The sequence below is a fragment of the Amborella trichopoda genome, chromosome 9, assembly GCF_054954075.1.
Source record: "Amborella trichopoda isolate Santa Cruz 75 chromosome 9, AtrichopodaSantaCruz75HAP2 v2.0, whole genome shotgun sequence".
Classification (NCBI taxonomy): Eukaryota; Viridiplantae; Streptophyta; class Magnoliopsida; order Amborellales; family Amborellaceae; genus Amborella; species Amborella trichopoda.
This window is the reverse complement of record NC_142344.1, coordinates 54,986,248-55,003,106: the sequence shown is the minus strand read 5'-3', so window position 1 is coordinate 55,003,106 and position 16,859 is coordinate 54,986,248. Positions and strand designations below refer to the sequence as shown.

Here is a 16,859-nt window from a genome sequence, read left to right as displayed (position 1 = left end):
AAAACTCATTTCCTGCAGAGAGATGAGGAAAATGTGTCGTGTTAGGGTTTCTAGGGTTTTGGAATCAAACACTCTGTGCGACACATGGAGACAGACGGACCAGTCTTTCCATTTTCTCTCTCTAAAAACTCCTCTCTCTCTCTAACACTAACTGCCCTGCTCTCTAACGTATGTCCAAAATCCAAATACAAAATCCTGGTTCGCATCCAAGTCGTCGCTCTCTCTCTCTCTCTCTCTCTCACTACATATATATATATATATAACATTCTCTCTCTACTGTTTCTCTCTCTTCCTTTTCCTTGTGTGTTATGTAGAGTAGGCTTTTGTTGTGCGAATTGTTAGCTGCTTTGGGCAACGAGCGGCAAGGCGCGTGCGCGCGACCTCCCGGCTTCCCCTACGTTTTTAGAGAGAGAAAGAGAGAGTTGTGGGGTTTCTTATCTGCTGTTTTAGAGAGAGAGAGAGAGAGAGATCCAGGCCAACTTTTCTTCTTAGCGAAGGTACTCATCAGTTCTTCTCTGTTGTTTCTTGTGCTTGTCTTGTTATGGGCATGGGGTTTTTTAGAGCTTGAGAGTGAAACCATGTTTTTAGTATCTGCTATCTCTGGTCTCTAGTGAGAGAAAGTTATCTTCTTCCAATGGTTTTGCTCTGCTGTGTTATACTTCTCCGATTCCACCGGTCTCTAGAGAGAGAAAGGAACCCATCTCTGTATTGGGTTTTTCTCGGTCGTTTTGTATAGAGAGAAACCGTTAGTTTGAACTAGGTATCGACCCCAACTGTGTGTTGGGGTAGACTCCATGGATTCGAAACAGGAGCTTGAAGAAGAGGAAGACACAAAGAGAAACCCAGCGATGGCTATTCCCAACCACCCTCCACCACAGCACCAACACCCAACAACGACAACACCTAGAGAGAGAGAAACCACCACCACCATAGCGTACATGAAAGAGGAACCCGAACCGGGTCCCGAACCTGAAACACTAGCAATGGTGGCCTCGGCGGAAACGGAAAATCTAACAGTTGCCAAGAGAAGTGCTGGCCGGCGGAGTTCTGGCAAAGACCGGCACACCAAAGTCGAGGGCCGGGGCCGGCGCATCCGGATGCCTGCCACGTGCGCTGCCAGGATTTTCCAGCTAACCCGGGAGCTCGGTCACAAATCTGACGGGGAGACCATCACTTGGCTCCTCCACCAGGCTGAGCCTGCCATTATCGCCGCCACCGGCACGGGCACTGTACCAGCCATCGCTGTCCAAGTCGGTGGCTCTTTCAAAATCCCCACCTCTGCCCCTTCCACCATGTGCCCCTCCTCCTCCTCTTCTCATATTATCGACACCACCAAAACAAATCCCTCGTTACTCGGCCACGAGGTGTCGGCTCCTCCGAAGAAGAGGAATAAGCTCTCCGAGGACAAGAGTTCAATGGGACATCCCCATTTGGAAGAAGCCACTGCTTCTATTGGTTTCTTTGCTCCATCATCTCTATCTCCCCCGGCAACTACGACGGGTATCGGGGTGCAGGGCGGACTGGTTCCGGTGTGGGCGGTGGGCGGAGAAAGGCTGGTGCCGAGCGCAATGCCCTTGAACCACCAGTATCACCACCATATTTGGATGGTCCCGGTCAATGCTCAGGCTGGTTCTTTGGCGACACAGCAGTGGGGGTTCGCATCGCCACCACTGCTATCGCAGCCCGCGATGACACAGGGATTGGTCAGTATGGTCGGTGGTGTGCGGCCTCTGGTGTCGGCGAGCTTGTTCGGAGGTGGCAGCATGGTGATGCCTCAGTTCAATCAACACCCTCTTTCTTCTGATGGTGTTGCTTCTTCCTCTCTGGAATCTCAGAGGCCGCCGCCGCCGCCGCTGCCTACCGTTGATGGCAGTGGTTCTTCTTCCTGTTTAGAGATGGGTGGCGGTAGTTTTTTGGAGGGGAGGAGTGAGAAAGCAGAGCATCAGTTTATGGGTGGGTCCAGAAGTAGGGAGGAGGAGGAAGGGGGACGCCATGGCCGATCTGAAAATGCTGAGGATTAGAGAGAAAAAGAAGAGAGAAGCTTTAACTCGAGGAGGTGGGTTTTTGCGTTTTGTTTCCTTCTTTGAAAATTTATTTATATTGAGTTTCTCCTCATTCTTTCCTGCTAATACATGGGCATAGAGAATTGCTAACTGGTTTTAGAGGGAGAGAAATGTGAAAACATGTACAGGGAGTTTTGTTTTTTAAGTGCTAGAGAGAGAAATACAAAGGAGAGAGAATGGGGAAGCAAAATTCTAGAGTGAAAAAATTCAGAGAACCTTTCATTGAGAAAATTTAGAGAGAGAGAGAGAGAGAGAAAGATCTAAAACTACAGTGGAGTGAGTTGAAACTGGGTAAACTTTTACAGAGATAAAACTCAGAGAACCAAATTGGCTGAGACAGAGAGGGAGAGAGGAACTGGCAAAACCACAGGAGTGACCGGCAACGGCCGGCGGCGCGCCGGATTCCTCCTCCGGCGAGGTAAATGACCGGGAGCTCCGGTGTAGACCGGCACGTGTCAGCATAGGGTTACGGTTGGGTTAAGTTAATAGTTCGGGGGGGGGGGGTGGGGGGTTTAAAAATAAGGCGGGTGGGGCCCAGTGGGGTTGGTTTCGTGGCGGTGGGTCAACCCGATGGTGCTCCGTGGACCGTGCCGCGTGGCGGGATGCTGGGGACCACGTACAGCCTGTCATGGGGAGTGGTGCATTACATTTTTTAGAGAGAGAGAGAGAGAGAGAGAGTGGTGGATTACAATTTTTTAGAGAGAGATAGTTTTTGGTGTTTTAGAGAGAGAGAGAGAGGGGTTGGAGAAAGCGGGAGACGTGGGGACCAGTACGGCCACCACTAGGCCCGCATCGGGGGTGGGGCCCAGGCGTGAGAGGCGTGCATATCCCAACTTCGTCCCGAGAAGACACGTGGACGCCGATTCGTGGCCCCCGCACTGGATACGTGGCTTCCTGAGAAATTTCATCCGTTTTGTACTCTCCTATGTATTGTGGTAAATTGCATATAACCTCTATTTAAATCAGCGTATGGCCCGATGTGGCCAATTGCCCCAAAAAATATAATTTTCGTAAAAAATCCCAAAAAACTTATAAAAAATTGTAAAAAATGTTTAAAATTTACGTGTATTGTTTTCTTAGATTGTTACATAAAAAAAGCAAAAAATAAATATTATAAGCATAATTGGGTTTCGGAGAAAATGATTAGGCACATGAAGCAATGATTTTTCAATAATCAATATATTATATATATATATATATATATATATATATATATATATTAATATTATATATAAGTATGTATTAATATTATATATAATATGTAATCAATATATACTAAATAGTATAAATTATATTTAATAAAATATATATAACTATATAATATGAAATATAATATTATAATAATTGAACTTAAGACCATATTTTTTTTTTTTTGGGTATTTTGGAATTCAATAAAAAAATATAGGTAAAATGTAAAATTGTTCTTCTCTTTGTGGCAATTTTGATAAATTTATATCTGTCTTTCATATCTATGTCTATGTGCCCTTCGGGGGTTAGTGGTATAGGTATTAGATTGAAGATTAAAAAAAGGATGAACAACAAATAAATTTTATATCTCTCGAGTTGAGGGACTTATGGGCATGGCACCCAGTTGGGACTGACCAATTCTAGTGCGTTTGAGTCTACTCGTCCATGGCGGCAAACCCTGCAATTAGCGAATAAAAAAATTGTAATACTACTTGAAGTTTTAAGTAGTCAAACTCGCATATTATAGAAATGCTGTCCAAAGGAATAAAGCATGGATTCAAATCGGTAGTCCATCTAAAAACAAGTGTAACTAACAGTCCAAATATTTTTTTAATAGAATTATTATTTTTAGTTTGTAAATTATATTTTTTAAAAAATTTAGATTAAATTATATTTAAAAATATATTTATTGCCAAGCCCGTATTTTTACAATATGTATGCGGGTGTATTTCTACAATATGTATGCGGGTTTGCCGCATAGAAACCATGTGTCTATAGAAGAATAGGGAAAAGAAAGAAAAGGAGAAATATATAAAAGTGTTATAAAGGCTCCTGTCGGCCGATTTTGCAAACTCTACACTATAACCAATGGTTTAAAAACCGGATCGGTGACCCGGATCGGGCTTTTCAAAAACCGATCCGGATCGGTGAATCTGCAATCCGGATCGGAATCGGGTGAATCGGTAAGAATAAAGCTTCAAAAAAATCCGAAAAAATTATTAAAATTCATTATAAATATTGTTTTTTAAGAATTCAATAAAAAATGAGGGTACTCCATTAAGAATTTTCATGTTTTTGAATGAATATGCGAATATTGATATGTTCTTCCCCTGCGTGAACCGCCATTCAACATTTAATTTACATCACATAAAAGGATAAATATAGAATTATCATGGAATAAGTATATCAACATACATGGACTACAATAAAGCATAAAATTAGTAAACTCAAACAATAAAAACTAAAAATTATAGCAAACTCAAACAATAAAAATTAAAAATTGGGTTTAAATGTTTAATATATCATGATAATCAAAACTTTATCACAATTTTCACATCTTTTCGAAAAATCATCATTTTTCAAAAAATTCGATCATGGATAAAAAGAAATAAAAAAAAAAAAGTACAGCAAATTTTCAAAAAATTCGATCATGGATTAAAAAAAAAAATTAACAAATTTTTAAAAAGTTTGATCATGGATTAAAAAAAAAAAATCATAAATTTTCTAAAACTTCGATCATGGATTACAAAAAATTCGATCATGGATTACATAAAATTAGATCATGGATTACATAAAATTCGATCATGGATTACAAAAAAAAAAAAAAACATAAAAAAACAAAAAATTCGATCGTGGATTGCAAGAACAGAAAAAAACAATTCGATCATGGATTACAAAAAATTCAATCATGGGTTACAAAAAAAAAAAAAACACAGAAAATTCGATCATGGATTACAAGTAAAAAAAACAAACATTTCGATCATGGATTACAAAAAAGTCGATCATGGATTACAGAAAATTCTATCATGGATTACAAAAAATTCGATCATGGATTACATAAAATTCGATCATGGATTACAAAAAAGTCGATCATGGATTACGGAAAATTCTATCATGGATTACAAAAAATTCGTTCATGGATTACATAAAATTCGATCATGCATTACAAAAAAAAAAAACAAAAAAAAACAAAAAATTCGATCGTGGATTACAAAAAAAGAAAAAAACAATTACATCATGGATAACAAAAAATTCAATCATAGATTATAAAAAACTCTATCATGGGTTACATAAAAAACAAAAAACAAAAAATTTGATCATGGATTACAAAAAAAAACAAACATTTCGATCATGGATTACAAAACATTCGATCATGGATTACAAAAAATTCTATCATGGGTTACAAAAATAAAAAATAAAAAATAAAATTCGATCATGGATTACAAGAAAAAAAAAAAAATATTTTGATCATGGATTACAAAAAATTCGATCATAGATTACAAAAAATTCTATCATGGGCTACACAAAAATAAAATAAAAATAAAAAAAATAAATAAATAAATTTGTTCTTCACAGAGTCGTTTTACATAAGCGATTTTAACTCAAAAATTCACCTCCAAGTGAATAAATTACATCCAATTGACTATATTTTCTGATAAACAACAATATAAGGAATCAAAAACCTAAATTTTTAACACATTATTTCTAATATATCATGAAAACAAAATCAAAAGGCGGAAAAAAAAAAAAAAAAAACAGCGGAATTTGGTTCCGCAGACATCTCACTGTTCATATCAAATTTCTTGCTGTAATTGACCAGATTACTTAAAATTGAAAATTTTAAATCATACTAGACACAATAAAGATTAAAAACCCTAATTATTGGACTCATTTTGTTCAAAATATGCCGTGAAATAAATCAAATGGCGGAAAAAAAAAAAAACCCAAAGTTCTTACCTGTTTTTGTGAACCGAAGCCTTCAATCTCTAAAAAACTCTATTTTTCTCAACGATTATCACAAATTAGTAACAAAAGCTTTTGATTCACAGCTTTAAGATCAATATGCCTACAAATTTTGAAAGATTCATGCCCTATTTGGCATGAAATTTCAGAAATGGCGGAAACCCTAAACCCCGAATTTTCTTGATCCAAAAACAACCAATTTTTCCACCATTTAATCCTTGAAAAAGCTGAATAAAGCTGTTTACAGCCTGCAAAACAGATCACATGCCGAAAAAAACAAAAAAAATGACCAAAAAATGACAAATTTGAAAAAATCCGTGAAGAACACTGTGCAACCCGTGTTCTTCACGGACTCGCCGATTCCGCACAGTGAATCGGCGAGTCACTGTGCGGAATCGTCCGTTCTCTCTAGAACCGGACGATTCCCGGTTTTTGAACCGATCCGGTACCTTTTTCTTGAATTCCGAGTCGAACCGGGCGAGTCCGGTTCGACTCGGCGATTTTTAAAACGCTGACTATAACAGTGCACTTGTCGACCAATTTTTAGAACAAATCGTTAATTATTGCACTAATCGTCCGGTTAGTGCCGATTAGTTCGATTAGTCTGCTGATTGCATACATGACCATTGGAATCAAGCTAGATCGGGATCGGCTAGTGATCGCTCTTAAGTTAGTCGGTCGATCTTTTAAAAATCGACTGATCTTTTGAACACTGATTTAAATTTCATTTTTTCCCCTCCTTTTTCTAAAAAAAATTGAATTGGAATGCTTCTTCTTGTGAATGTGGGGTGGAGTTTTATTGGGTGCGGTTTGTATAGAGTTGAAGCTCTAAACAATCAGAGTAGAGGGGACCTTCAAATGGTATCGAACAATGTGGTTTTAATGCTGAAAATATTCGTGATAGCTTTAAAATAGTGTTATATCTTTGATTATAAAATTTAAAGCTTAAAAAATAATGTAGATCGAGCAGATAGATATATGAAAATTTGGAAATCTTGAAAATTGATCATAGAAAAATGCATTACAAGATGCACTATATCTAAACTTTAAAATCCATTTTTTTTACATGTCCATGCATCTTGATGTCGAGATGATCAATTTGAGGATATTTGAGCATTAAAATGACTTCTTCTACTGGATTTTTTTTATTGTTTAGAGGCTCAGTTTTATATGGACCTTTTTTTCTTTGTTTTTTTTTTGTTTTTTAGGTGTTTCTATTTTGCAAATACAAGTTGGCATAGGCTCAATAATAAAAAAGAAGGCCATTTGTTGTTGAAGAGAGAGAGAGAAAGGGTGGGCCCTACCCATCTTTAGAGAGAGAGAGCTACCCGGACTAGAGAGTTGAAAGAGAGAGGAACCTGCGGGGAATGAGAGTCAATGATCCCCTTCAACGGACTGCAGCTTCCAAACTATGATTTAATCTATTTATCTATGACGGACATTTCTCAAAATGATAAATGATGCAGTGGAGATTGAAGGGTTTGTTCCATTCAAAATCAATTTGAACAATCTAGGTTGTCAAGTTTTTAGAAATGGATGGTTTTTATGGGGTCGAAGCCCTAAATAATCAAAGTAGAGCACACCTTCAAACAGTGTCAAAATTAAAATATGTCATTTTAGTATGAGGAATCTTTGTGATGACATGTAATTTTATTTTTATATCTAATTATAAAATTTAAAGCCATCTATAAATAATATAGATGGAGCATATCTATAAACACTTGGAAATCTTAAAAAATGATAGTCTAAAAATATATTATAAGATACAATATTTCTAATATTTGAAATCTAGTTTTTGTCATGTCCATGCATCGTGAGGTGTTGATGATTAATTTAAGGATTTTTGGACATCAAAACGATGTCTTTTAGTGAAATTCATGAGGTGCACCTTGCTTTGATTATTTAGAGTCTCCTATTTATATGAACTTATATAAACTTTTTCTTTTAGAAATATAGTGCAAGGAAAACCCTTAATAATGGGGTGAGAGTGTACAGAGTTTGTGCCTCTCAACGGCTCTCGTAGAGCTGTTGCAGTTTCGTGTGAAAAATTAACCGCACTGGACATTGTATTTTTGGTGCTGTTGATTTTTTCATGTCGTCCAAAAAAATTGGACGGCGGTGAGACTATAGGTGAAATACTATTCATTTTTTCCTAAGGGCATTGCATAGTGTTATCCACATTGTAAAATGTGAAGGATAGTTTTAAAAATAAAGTGTGGTTTGTATAAGGCTGGGACCTTAAACAATAAAAAAGAAGTGCACCTTCAACTAGTACCAAATTATAATATTTCAGTATCATGAATCTTTACGATGGTCTGAAAGTTTATTTTTATCTTTGATTATAAAACTTATAAATTCAAAAATAGTGTAGATTGAGCATTTATGAACACTTGAAAATTGATGGCCTAGAAAATACATTACATGATACGTGTTTTCAATACTTGAAATCTATTTTTTCTCATTTTCATAGACCTTTAGGTCAAGATGATTTGAAGGCTTTTCAGCATCGAAACTACCCCTTCTGGTGAATTTTGGAGAAGCGCCTTAATTTGATTGTTTAGGGCCTCACCTTTATATAAACATTTTTCCTAAAAATATGCAATATATTAGAAAAGGATCCAGTTTCTATGCGGCCAAGCCTACATATGTAGAAATACGGGCCTCTTAATAAATGAATTTGTGAGATGGATTTTAATCTTTTAGTTTTAAGGACATGTAATCTCTAACATGGAGATCATGTATATGAAAAAATAAATAAATTTTAAAAATTAGAAATAATAATTCTAATAAAAAAGCATTTGGACCGTTAGTTTCCATTGTTTTTAGATGGACCACCTGCTTGCTTCCATCTTTAAGATAATGCTTTACATTTTCTAGATTGGATAGGTAGAAATGTGGTCCACCCCGCATGAAATAATTTTCCATTAGAAAAAGAATGCCCAAATTTGTTTTTATCCTGTTGAACGGATTGAAACCTGCAAGATGAACCAACTAAAACTTGACCGATGTTAGTTTTGATCAATTTTTAATGAAATCTAGTTTTTTGCCTTAGACTAGACTAAGGCAAAGCAAGGAAGTGTTACTGAAATCTAGTTTTTTGCCTTAGACTAGACTAAGGGAAAGCAAGGAAGTGTTACTGAAATCTAGTTTAGAGCTCTCTCTCTCTCTCTCTAAATGTTCTCTCTCAAGAGTTTAGCTTCCCCATTTTCTCTCCTCTATATTTCTCTCTCTAGCACTTAACAAAACTCCCTGTACATGTTTTCACATCTCTCTAAACAGTACAACATATCTCTCTCTCTTTTGAAACGGATCTCTCCCTCTAAAACCAGTTAGCAATTCTCCATGTCAATATATTAGCAGAAAAGAATGAGGAGAAACTCAATATAAATTTTCTTACAAAAGTATAATGGGCTTGGCAATAGTATTATGAGTCTCATGGTGATGACTCTGACTCCATTCTCACCAAAAGATAAGGACCCAAATCGCCACTAACTTACCACTTTATACTTGAAACCTTTTGATGGCCCGGTGGTTTGTGGTTCATGGGCTTCAAGGTCTTGGGTTAGACTCTTGCTTTGGTGCCCTGTGTGGAAAATAGAAACTTACACTTTACCAATATTAGGAAGGTGGTTTATTACGTATGCTAGTTTTTATAGTACTACACATCTTTGTAACCCTATAAATTGGAGCTCTTGTTCATATCTTTGATAAGCTCAATAATACACCTCTCATGGGGCTTAAGGCCTAAATTATACATAAATATAGTTTCTCACATGGTATCATAGCCTCGTTCCCTGAAGTTTTGTTTGGCCTTCCTGTTTCTCCGATCTGTACTACGGTATTTTTCCTCAGATCTCTCTCCTTTTTCTTTTCACACTACCTTTTATTCTCTCTCTCAGAGCTCTTTCTCTATCTAAAACTCCCACTGTACTTCTCACGAGAGTCATCTTCTTCTCTTCAGTCATCTTCTTGAATATTTGTGGTTCTTTAGTTATTATCTGTCCCTTCTTTGTAAACTAAAACTCTCATACTCTCTAGTTCTTTGGTTATTTTCTCTCTACCTTTCTCTACAGAACTGCTCTCTCTCTCTTCGAACCCCATTTTCCCTAAATGGCCTCCCTGCTCTCTCGCTCTGCTCCACCCTCTTCGTTTTTAGGGGGTTTTCCTCCGCTCTATCTCAAAGATCACAAGAGAGGGTGAGATTCTTCACAAGAATGGAGTTAGAGCCTTCTGGTACTTTGAGTTTAATGGAGCTTGACACTATCTCCATGTTTGTGTCTTTGGGAAAACCAATCACATAGTTCTTCAATATGATCTCCCTGTTACTCAACTCTTCCCCACTTGCCATTTTCTCTTTAAGGAACATATTCTCTCTATTTCTTGGTTTTCTCTCCAAGGAACAGAAATCGCGCATTCCTCTCCTCGTACCTACCAAACAAGGAAGGCGGCGACACCACTTGGCCCAAGCAAGGGGTTGGTAATGGCGGACAATGGCCTCTTGCAATGCGCTCCACCCCTTGCTCATTTTGTAAACTCCAATCAGCCCCAGTAGCCATCAAGAGCTGCCTTGTGTTCTTCGGCTAGAGAGGCCGCATCAGTTTTGATGGAGGAGTGGTCTTTGGCTAGTTGGGGGAGGTTTGAAAGGATGCGTCTAAGGGCGGCATGGTCTCGGGTAGCCACTGCCTTGTGAACAGGGCTCTAGGGGTATTTTGAGACATCAATAGCAGGTGCCGCCATGGTTTGAGTGCTGGGCACACGATCAAATTGGTCCTTCTAAGGTGACCAACTGTCTCTGATTTCTCTTGGCTCTTCCAAGAGTCTCCTGTTTGATGATTGAATTTCTCGATCCCGAATGTTCCGTCTGTTCTGAGGCCGAATGTTTCTAAGACCGACTGTTCTTTAGGCCGTCTGTTCTTGAGATCTACCGTTTTCTGTTCTTGTTCGAGCAATCTGAGCATGAAGACCACTACTGCTATTGGTTATGCCTTGCACCTAAAGACTTGATGTCGGATTCTACGAATCATTAATTTGCAGCTGCTCAAGCTTCTTCTGTTCCTGCTTTGTTATTACTAAGGCCTGCGTTCAAATGTCCAACCTTAAGATGCTCTCTCTTAACTCATCTTGAGTTTGAGGGGGAGTGTAGAAATATAGAAACTTACACTTTACCCATATTAGGAAGGTGGTTCATTATATATGTTAGTTGCTATAATACTACATATCTTTGTAACCCTATAAATTGGGGCTCTTGTTCATATATTTGATAAGCTCAATAATACAACTCTCATGGGGGCTTAAGGCCCAAATTATATAGAAATATAGTTTCTCACACCCTGGACACATTGCCCCCTCTCTCTCTTAGAATGGTTTGGGGCTTCGGTGGATAGGAGCCCAAATCGCCACTGACATACCACTTTAAATGTTAGAATGGCATGGAGCCTTGGTGGTAGTATTGTCAAAGCTCCATGATGAGGTCTCTAACATCATTTTCACCAAAAAAGTAGGGGCCCAAATCCCCACTGACTAACCTTGAACTCACCCAAAAAAAAGAAAAAAGAGTTAGGGAATAGCAAGATATCGATAAATCATTTTAAATTGGTTTTTCACTAAAAATTTGAGGTAAAAAAAATGGGATAAAAAACTATTGATTGCCAACAATCAGTTAAGTTATAAGAATAGTAAATATTTTGGATTTTGCTAAAAAAAAGGGGAGTGAAAAAATAAAAAATGTAAAGATAGCACAATAGATTATAACTTACATTTATTGTATGGATATATTAAAACTATTGAGCTATATTTTTTCTATCCTTATCTTATATCATTAGAGCCATACTTGACAAATTTTTGTGTAAACTTTTAATGAATACAACAAGAATAGTTACTATGTTCTCACCACACAAAATATATGATAGGTTTATTGGAAGCATACAATACAACAACAACAACAACACTAAACACAAGAATTGTACTAGTGAACAACAAGAATGGAACCCATGACATGGGATTATTGTTGGACAAAATAAAATAAAGAACTGACCCTTAGCAAAGCATTTTAGTTAACATTTAGAAAAAAAGACCGTAGTTAACTATACACAAAAACACGAAAATATAAAATAATGGTCCATCCAAATTGTTATGTTGTATAAACTAGTAATTTTTTTCTTAAAAGTAAAAATTAAAAAATAAAAAATAAAAATATTGTAAAGGTGTAATTAATCAATTTTATGTTTGCTGAAAGAAAACAACAAAATGCGTAAGCAAATGTAATATCGAAGCTCACTCTGACTTCTTAGCTGCCTAGATCTTTAGTTATCAGTGCTACCGAAACTTTATTTTGCTCTTTATAACGACGCTATGTGTTTAGAGGGACATATCAATGAAAATATCAATGAAATTTTTTAAAGGAACATATCAATGAAATTTTTTTATGAAAATATTGTTAAATCAAGATTCTTAATTTACTTCCACTTTTAATCTCTAATCCACAATTCATAGATACTAAATTAATGAATGACGCTATAAATCCATAGGGTAGAATTATTTTTGAAAATGATTTTTTAAGATCTTTTGAAAATCTCAGTTCTTGACTGATTTCAAAAAGTTTGAGATTTTTTTAAGAAATGTTTTTTAAATGGAGACTTGCTATGAAAGTTGCGTAGATACCAACTTGTGTGTCAATGTCTATGAGTGTCTAGAGTGCATAATATGGAAACTTGCAATGGAGTACTTTTCGTCACACATGCAATGTATAAGGTACCTCATATTGTAGAAGTAAGGTGCACATATAAAGTTTTTTTTTTTTTGGAGGTGTAATGGAAACCTTTTGATAGCGTTTGAAAATCTATTTTTATCTCTAGTTATGAAATTTTAAATAACATAAATGGTACAAATCGAGCATATTTATGAATACTTGAAAGTTTTGAAAATAAACAACATAAATAATTTATTATAATATGTATTATTTTAATGACTTAAATTATTATTATTTTATATCTACATACCTAGAGGTCAAGATGATCAATTTGAGGGTCCAACATGAGAACGTTCTCCTTTAGAGGATTTTTAAGGTGCACCTTACTTTATAAGGTTGCAATGAACTTATTTTATTTAATATATATATATATATATATAAGAAAAAAGTTTATTTAGAGCCTAGGCTCTAAACAATCAAATTAGAGCCTACTTTAAAACTTTCACTAGAAGATGTTGTTTTGATGCCAAATCTTGACATCAAGATGCATGGACATTAAAAAAAAAAAAAAAAGATTTTGAGTTTTGGATATAGTCCATCTTGTAATGCATTTTTGGACCATCAATTTTCAAAATTTTCAAGTTTTGATATATCTGCATGATCTGCACTATTTTTTACGATTTAAATTTTATAACTAAATATGAAAAATATAATTTAAGGCTGTCAAAAATTGAAACCATATTTCACAATACTATTTGAATGTAGGCTTTAATTTGATTGTTTAGAGCCTCCGCTCAATACAAACCGACCCTATATATAATAGTTCTAATAATAAACATGATGCCATGAGTGGCTTAGACCGTAACATGCATTTTTCGCAGCTGACATAGGGAGAGATCCAGGCTTTTATGATGTGTCTATACGGTATTCTGAATCAATCACATCATCTAACACGTACGGATGCCGTGTGTGACCGTGTTGATATGTATCGACCAATGGTTTAAAAACTGGATCAGTGACCCGGATCGGGGTTTTCAAAAACCGATCCGGATCGGCGAATCGGCGATCCGGATCGGAATCGGGTGAATCGGTCAAAATAAAGTTTCAAAAAAATCCGAAAAAATTATTAAAATTCATTATAAATATTGATTTTTAGGAATTCAATAAAAAATGAGGGTACTCCATTAAGAATTTTCATGTTTTTGAATGAATATGCGAATATTGATATGTTCTTTCCCTGCATGAATCGCCATTCAGCATTTAATTTACAGTATTTCGTGCTCATCCCTACACTGTTGCTGTTGGGACTCGATATGTGAATAATATGGCTGGGATAGGGTGGCCTCAGAATCATCATCTCTCTCGTTTTCTCTTTGAATAATATGGATTAAAAAAAAAAAAAAACAAATTTTCAAAAAAATCAACCATGGATTAAAAAAAAAATCACAAATTTTCAAAAAATTCTATCATGGATTACAAAAAAAAATTCGATCATGGATTAAACAAAAAAAATCACAAATTTTCAAAAAATTCAATCATGGATTACATAAAATTCGATCATGGATTACATAAAATTCGATCATGGATTACATAAAATTCGATCATGGATTACATAAAATTCGATCATGGATTACAAAAAAAAACAAACAAAAAAAACAAAAAATTCAATCGTGGATTACAAAAAAAGAAAAAAATAGTTCGATCATGGATTACAAAAAATTCAATCATGGATTACAAAAAACTCTATCATGGGTTACAAAAAAAGCAAAAAACAAAAAATTCAATCATGGATTAAAAAAAAACAAACAAACATTTCGATCATGGATTACAAAAAAAAAACAAACATTTCGATCATATATTACAAAACATTCGATCATGGATTACAAAAAATTCTATCACGGGTTACAAAAAAAAAAAAAAAAACAAAAAAATCGATCATGGATTACAAGAAAAGAAAACAAACATTTCGATCATGGATTACAAAAAATTCTAATATGGGTTACAAAAAACCAAAAAATTCGATCATGGATTACAAAAAAATCTATCATGGATTACCAAAAAAAAAAAAAAAAAAAACCGTACGGAATCGCCGATTCACTGTTCGGACTCGCCGATTCCGTACAGTGAATCGGCGATTCACTGTACAGAATCGTCCGGTTCTCTCTAAAACCGGACGATTTCCGATTTTTGGGCGATCCGGTTCCTTTTTCACTATTTCCGAGTCGAACCGGGCGAGTCCGGTTCGACTCGGCGTTTTTTAAAACGCTGGTATCGACATATAATATGAAGCATCTTATTGAGTATTGGTACTGGTTTGATCAATCAGATCGTCAGTTTTTTATTCTGTTTTTATAATTGTGATCCACAGTATGTGAGTCATTTGGCCCTTGTAGCATAGGACATCAATTGCTCACTTCAACAAAAGATTTCAAACGTTTTTGTATTGTTTTTGGTTTTTTTGTTTTAGAATCCCATTAAGAATAACTTGATTTAGGATTTCATGAATGGAACCATCCCCATGTGTGCATTTCATAAAAATCAAATTAGATTTTGAGCTCTTTCTTAAACACTTGGATACAAAGTCTCAGTTCAATCTTGTGATGGAATTTTTTAAGTGCATATTTATTTTTATTTTTTTCGGTCTAAGAAGAATTATGGCTTTAAATTTTTGCGTAATTCGTTCCAAGTTCAGGTAAAAGAAGTAGATTGTAGTAGGTAGACAGTCATCCTAAAACTTTACAATATTTTATTACTATCTCTTGATAGAAGAGAATAGAGGTACATAATTCATGTAGGCGACCTCAATTAATTGAAACAATGTTTGGATGATGATGATATTAAAATTTTTTATTTTTTATTTTTAGGTTGGTCGGTAGGTTCAGATCCCAAAAATTGAGCCTAAAAAGAACTCCTACAGTGGAGTGAATAAGGACTTCCTCCCGCGGGAGCACATAGTTTTTGGCTTCACTATAATTTTCTCTTTATTTTTGTGTTGTGGATGCACCACTCCTTGCTTCCTAAACAGTAAAATGGTAAAATGACCCGTTATTCTCGAAACGGGAGCTCAATAAAAATCTTCTCCTTTTAAGTCTTATGGTTAGGTTGTGCTAGTAGTAGCACCTACTTAGTGATCACGTTGTGTTTTTCAATCCTACTCACACCACCCAATCACTTTTTTTTAAAAAAAAATTAACTCTTTAGTCTATCTAAAAAACTGAAATGGGCTTATCTTCCAAAACTGAATTACTAAAAGCAAAAAGAGGTCTTATGGCATTTGGGCATCTTAAATGAGATGGAGTCTCTCCCTATATTCTTTTCTTGTTTGAACCAATCCCTTTTGATGAAAAGGTTTTTAGTGCCTCCTCCTTCATCTTTTCTTGGCTATTCTTGAATTTTGTGGGCACATGTAGGTTTTTGTTCAAAGGGTTCTTTCTTCTGTTTTTTATTTTTATTTTATTTTTCAAGAAAGATGACATGCTATGGTTTTGAATTTTGTTAATAATATGAAAATTTTAATTTTTTATATACTAGGAACTTTTGTTTTAGAATTGCATGGAGCAAGGGTAACAAAATTGCTGATCCGGAATTGTTAATGGAGAGAATTAGTTTGATTTTAATTAAATTGCTAAGTTTTGTTAGAATAACTAGACAACTTTGTCAGGAGAATTGGATGTCGGAGTATTGTCCTACATATATTGTTTTCCACATTTAAAAATGCGTTTTTTGAAATTTGCCATTTCAATTTGCTTTTTCCCATTTCTTGGCTTTTTTCTTAATCCAAAGTCTTTTATCTTTGAGCCGTCTACAATATCTACTCTATATTAATTTTTTCAGATTGACAAACTTTTTCATTGAAATTGAGGGCTTTAAATTATTATTTTTTTGGGGAATAAATGAGCAAAAACTTGTCAAGAATAGCTGCAAATTTTGTTTTCATCTGTAATTTAATTCGGTGTTTCTTTCCAGCTAGTGTTAGCAACTATCTTTAACAATTATTTTATCATTTTAAATAATTTTCATATATATTTAAAAAATTTATGTGATTTCAAATTTTAACAACCACATAAGCACCTTTTCAAACAATTTTGTGTTTTAGAAGCTGATAAAGCATATATATATTTTTTAGTAAGAAATGGCAATTTTTTCATTTAAAACATTCATTTTAATCACCATTTTTT

General features: G+C 35.2%; 1 protein-coding gene across 1 annotated transcript; it reads left to right on the top strand.

Moving 5' to 3' along the window:
- The first annotated feature begins 349 nt into the window (after positions 1 to 349).
- LOC18447809 (uncharacterized) lies at positions 350 to 3,027 on the top strand. The gene is made up of 2 exons (XM_006857895.4): positions 350 to 2,056; positions 2,369 to 3,027. The coding sequence occupies exon 1, from the start codon at positions 795 to 797 to the stop codon at positions 2,019 to 2,021; it is 1,227 nt and encodes a 408-aa protein (XP_006857957.1). The 5' UTR covers positions 350 to 794; the 3' UTR covers positions 2,022 to 2,056; positions 2,369 to 3,027.
- Positions 3,028 to 16,859: the final 13,832 nt, after the last annotated feature.

What these genes read in the sequence shown, in the direction of transcription:
- LOC18447809 (XM_006857895.4), top strand. Translation starts at nt 795, where the DNA reads ATGGATTCGAAACAGGAGCTTGAAGAAGAGGAAGACACAAAGAGAAAC.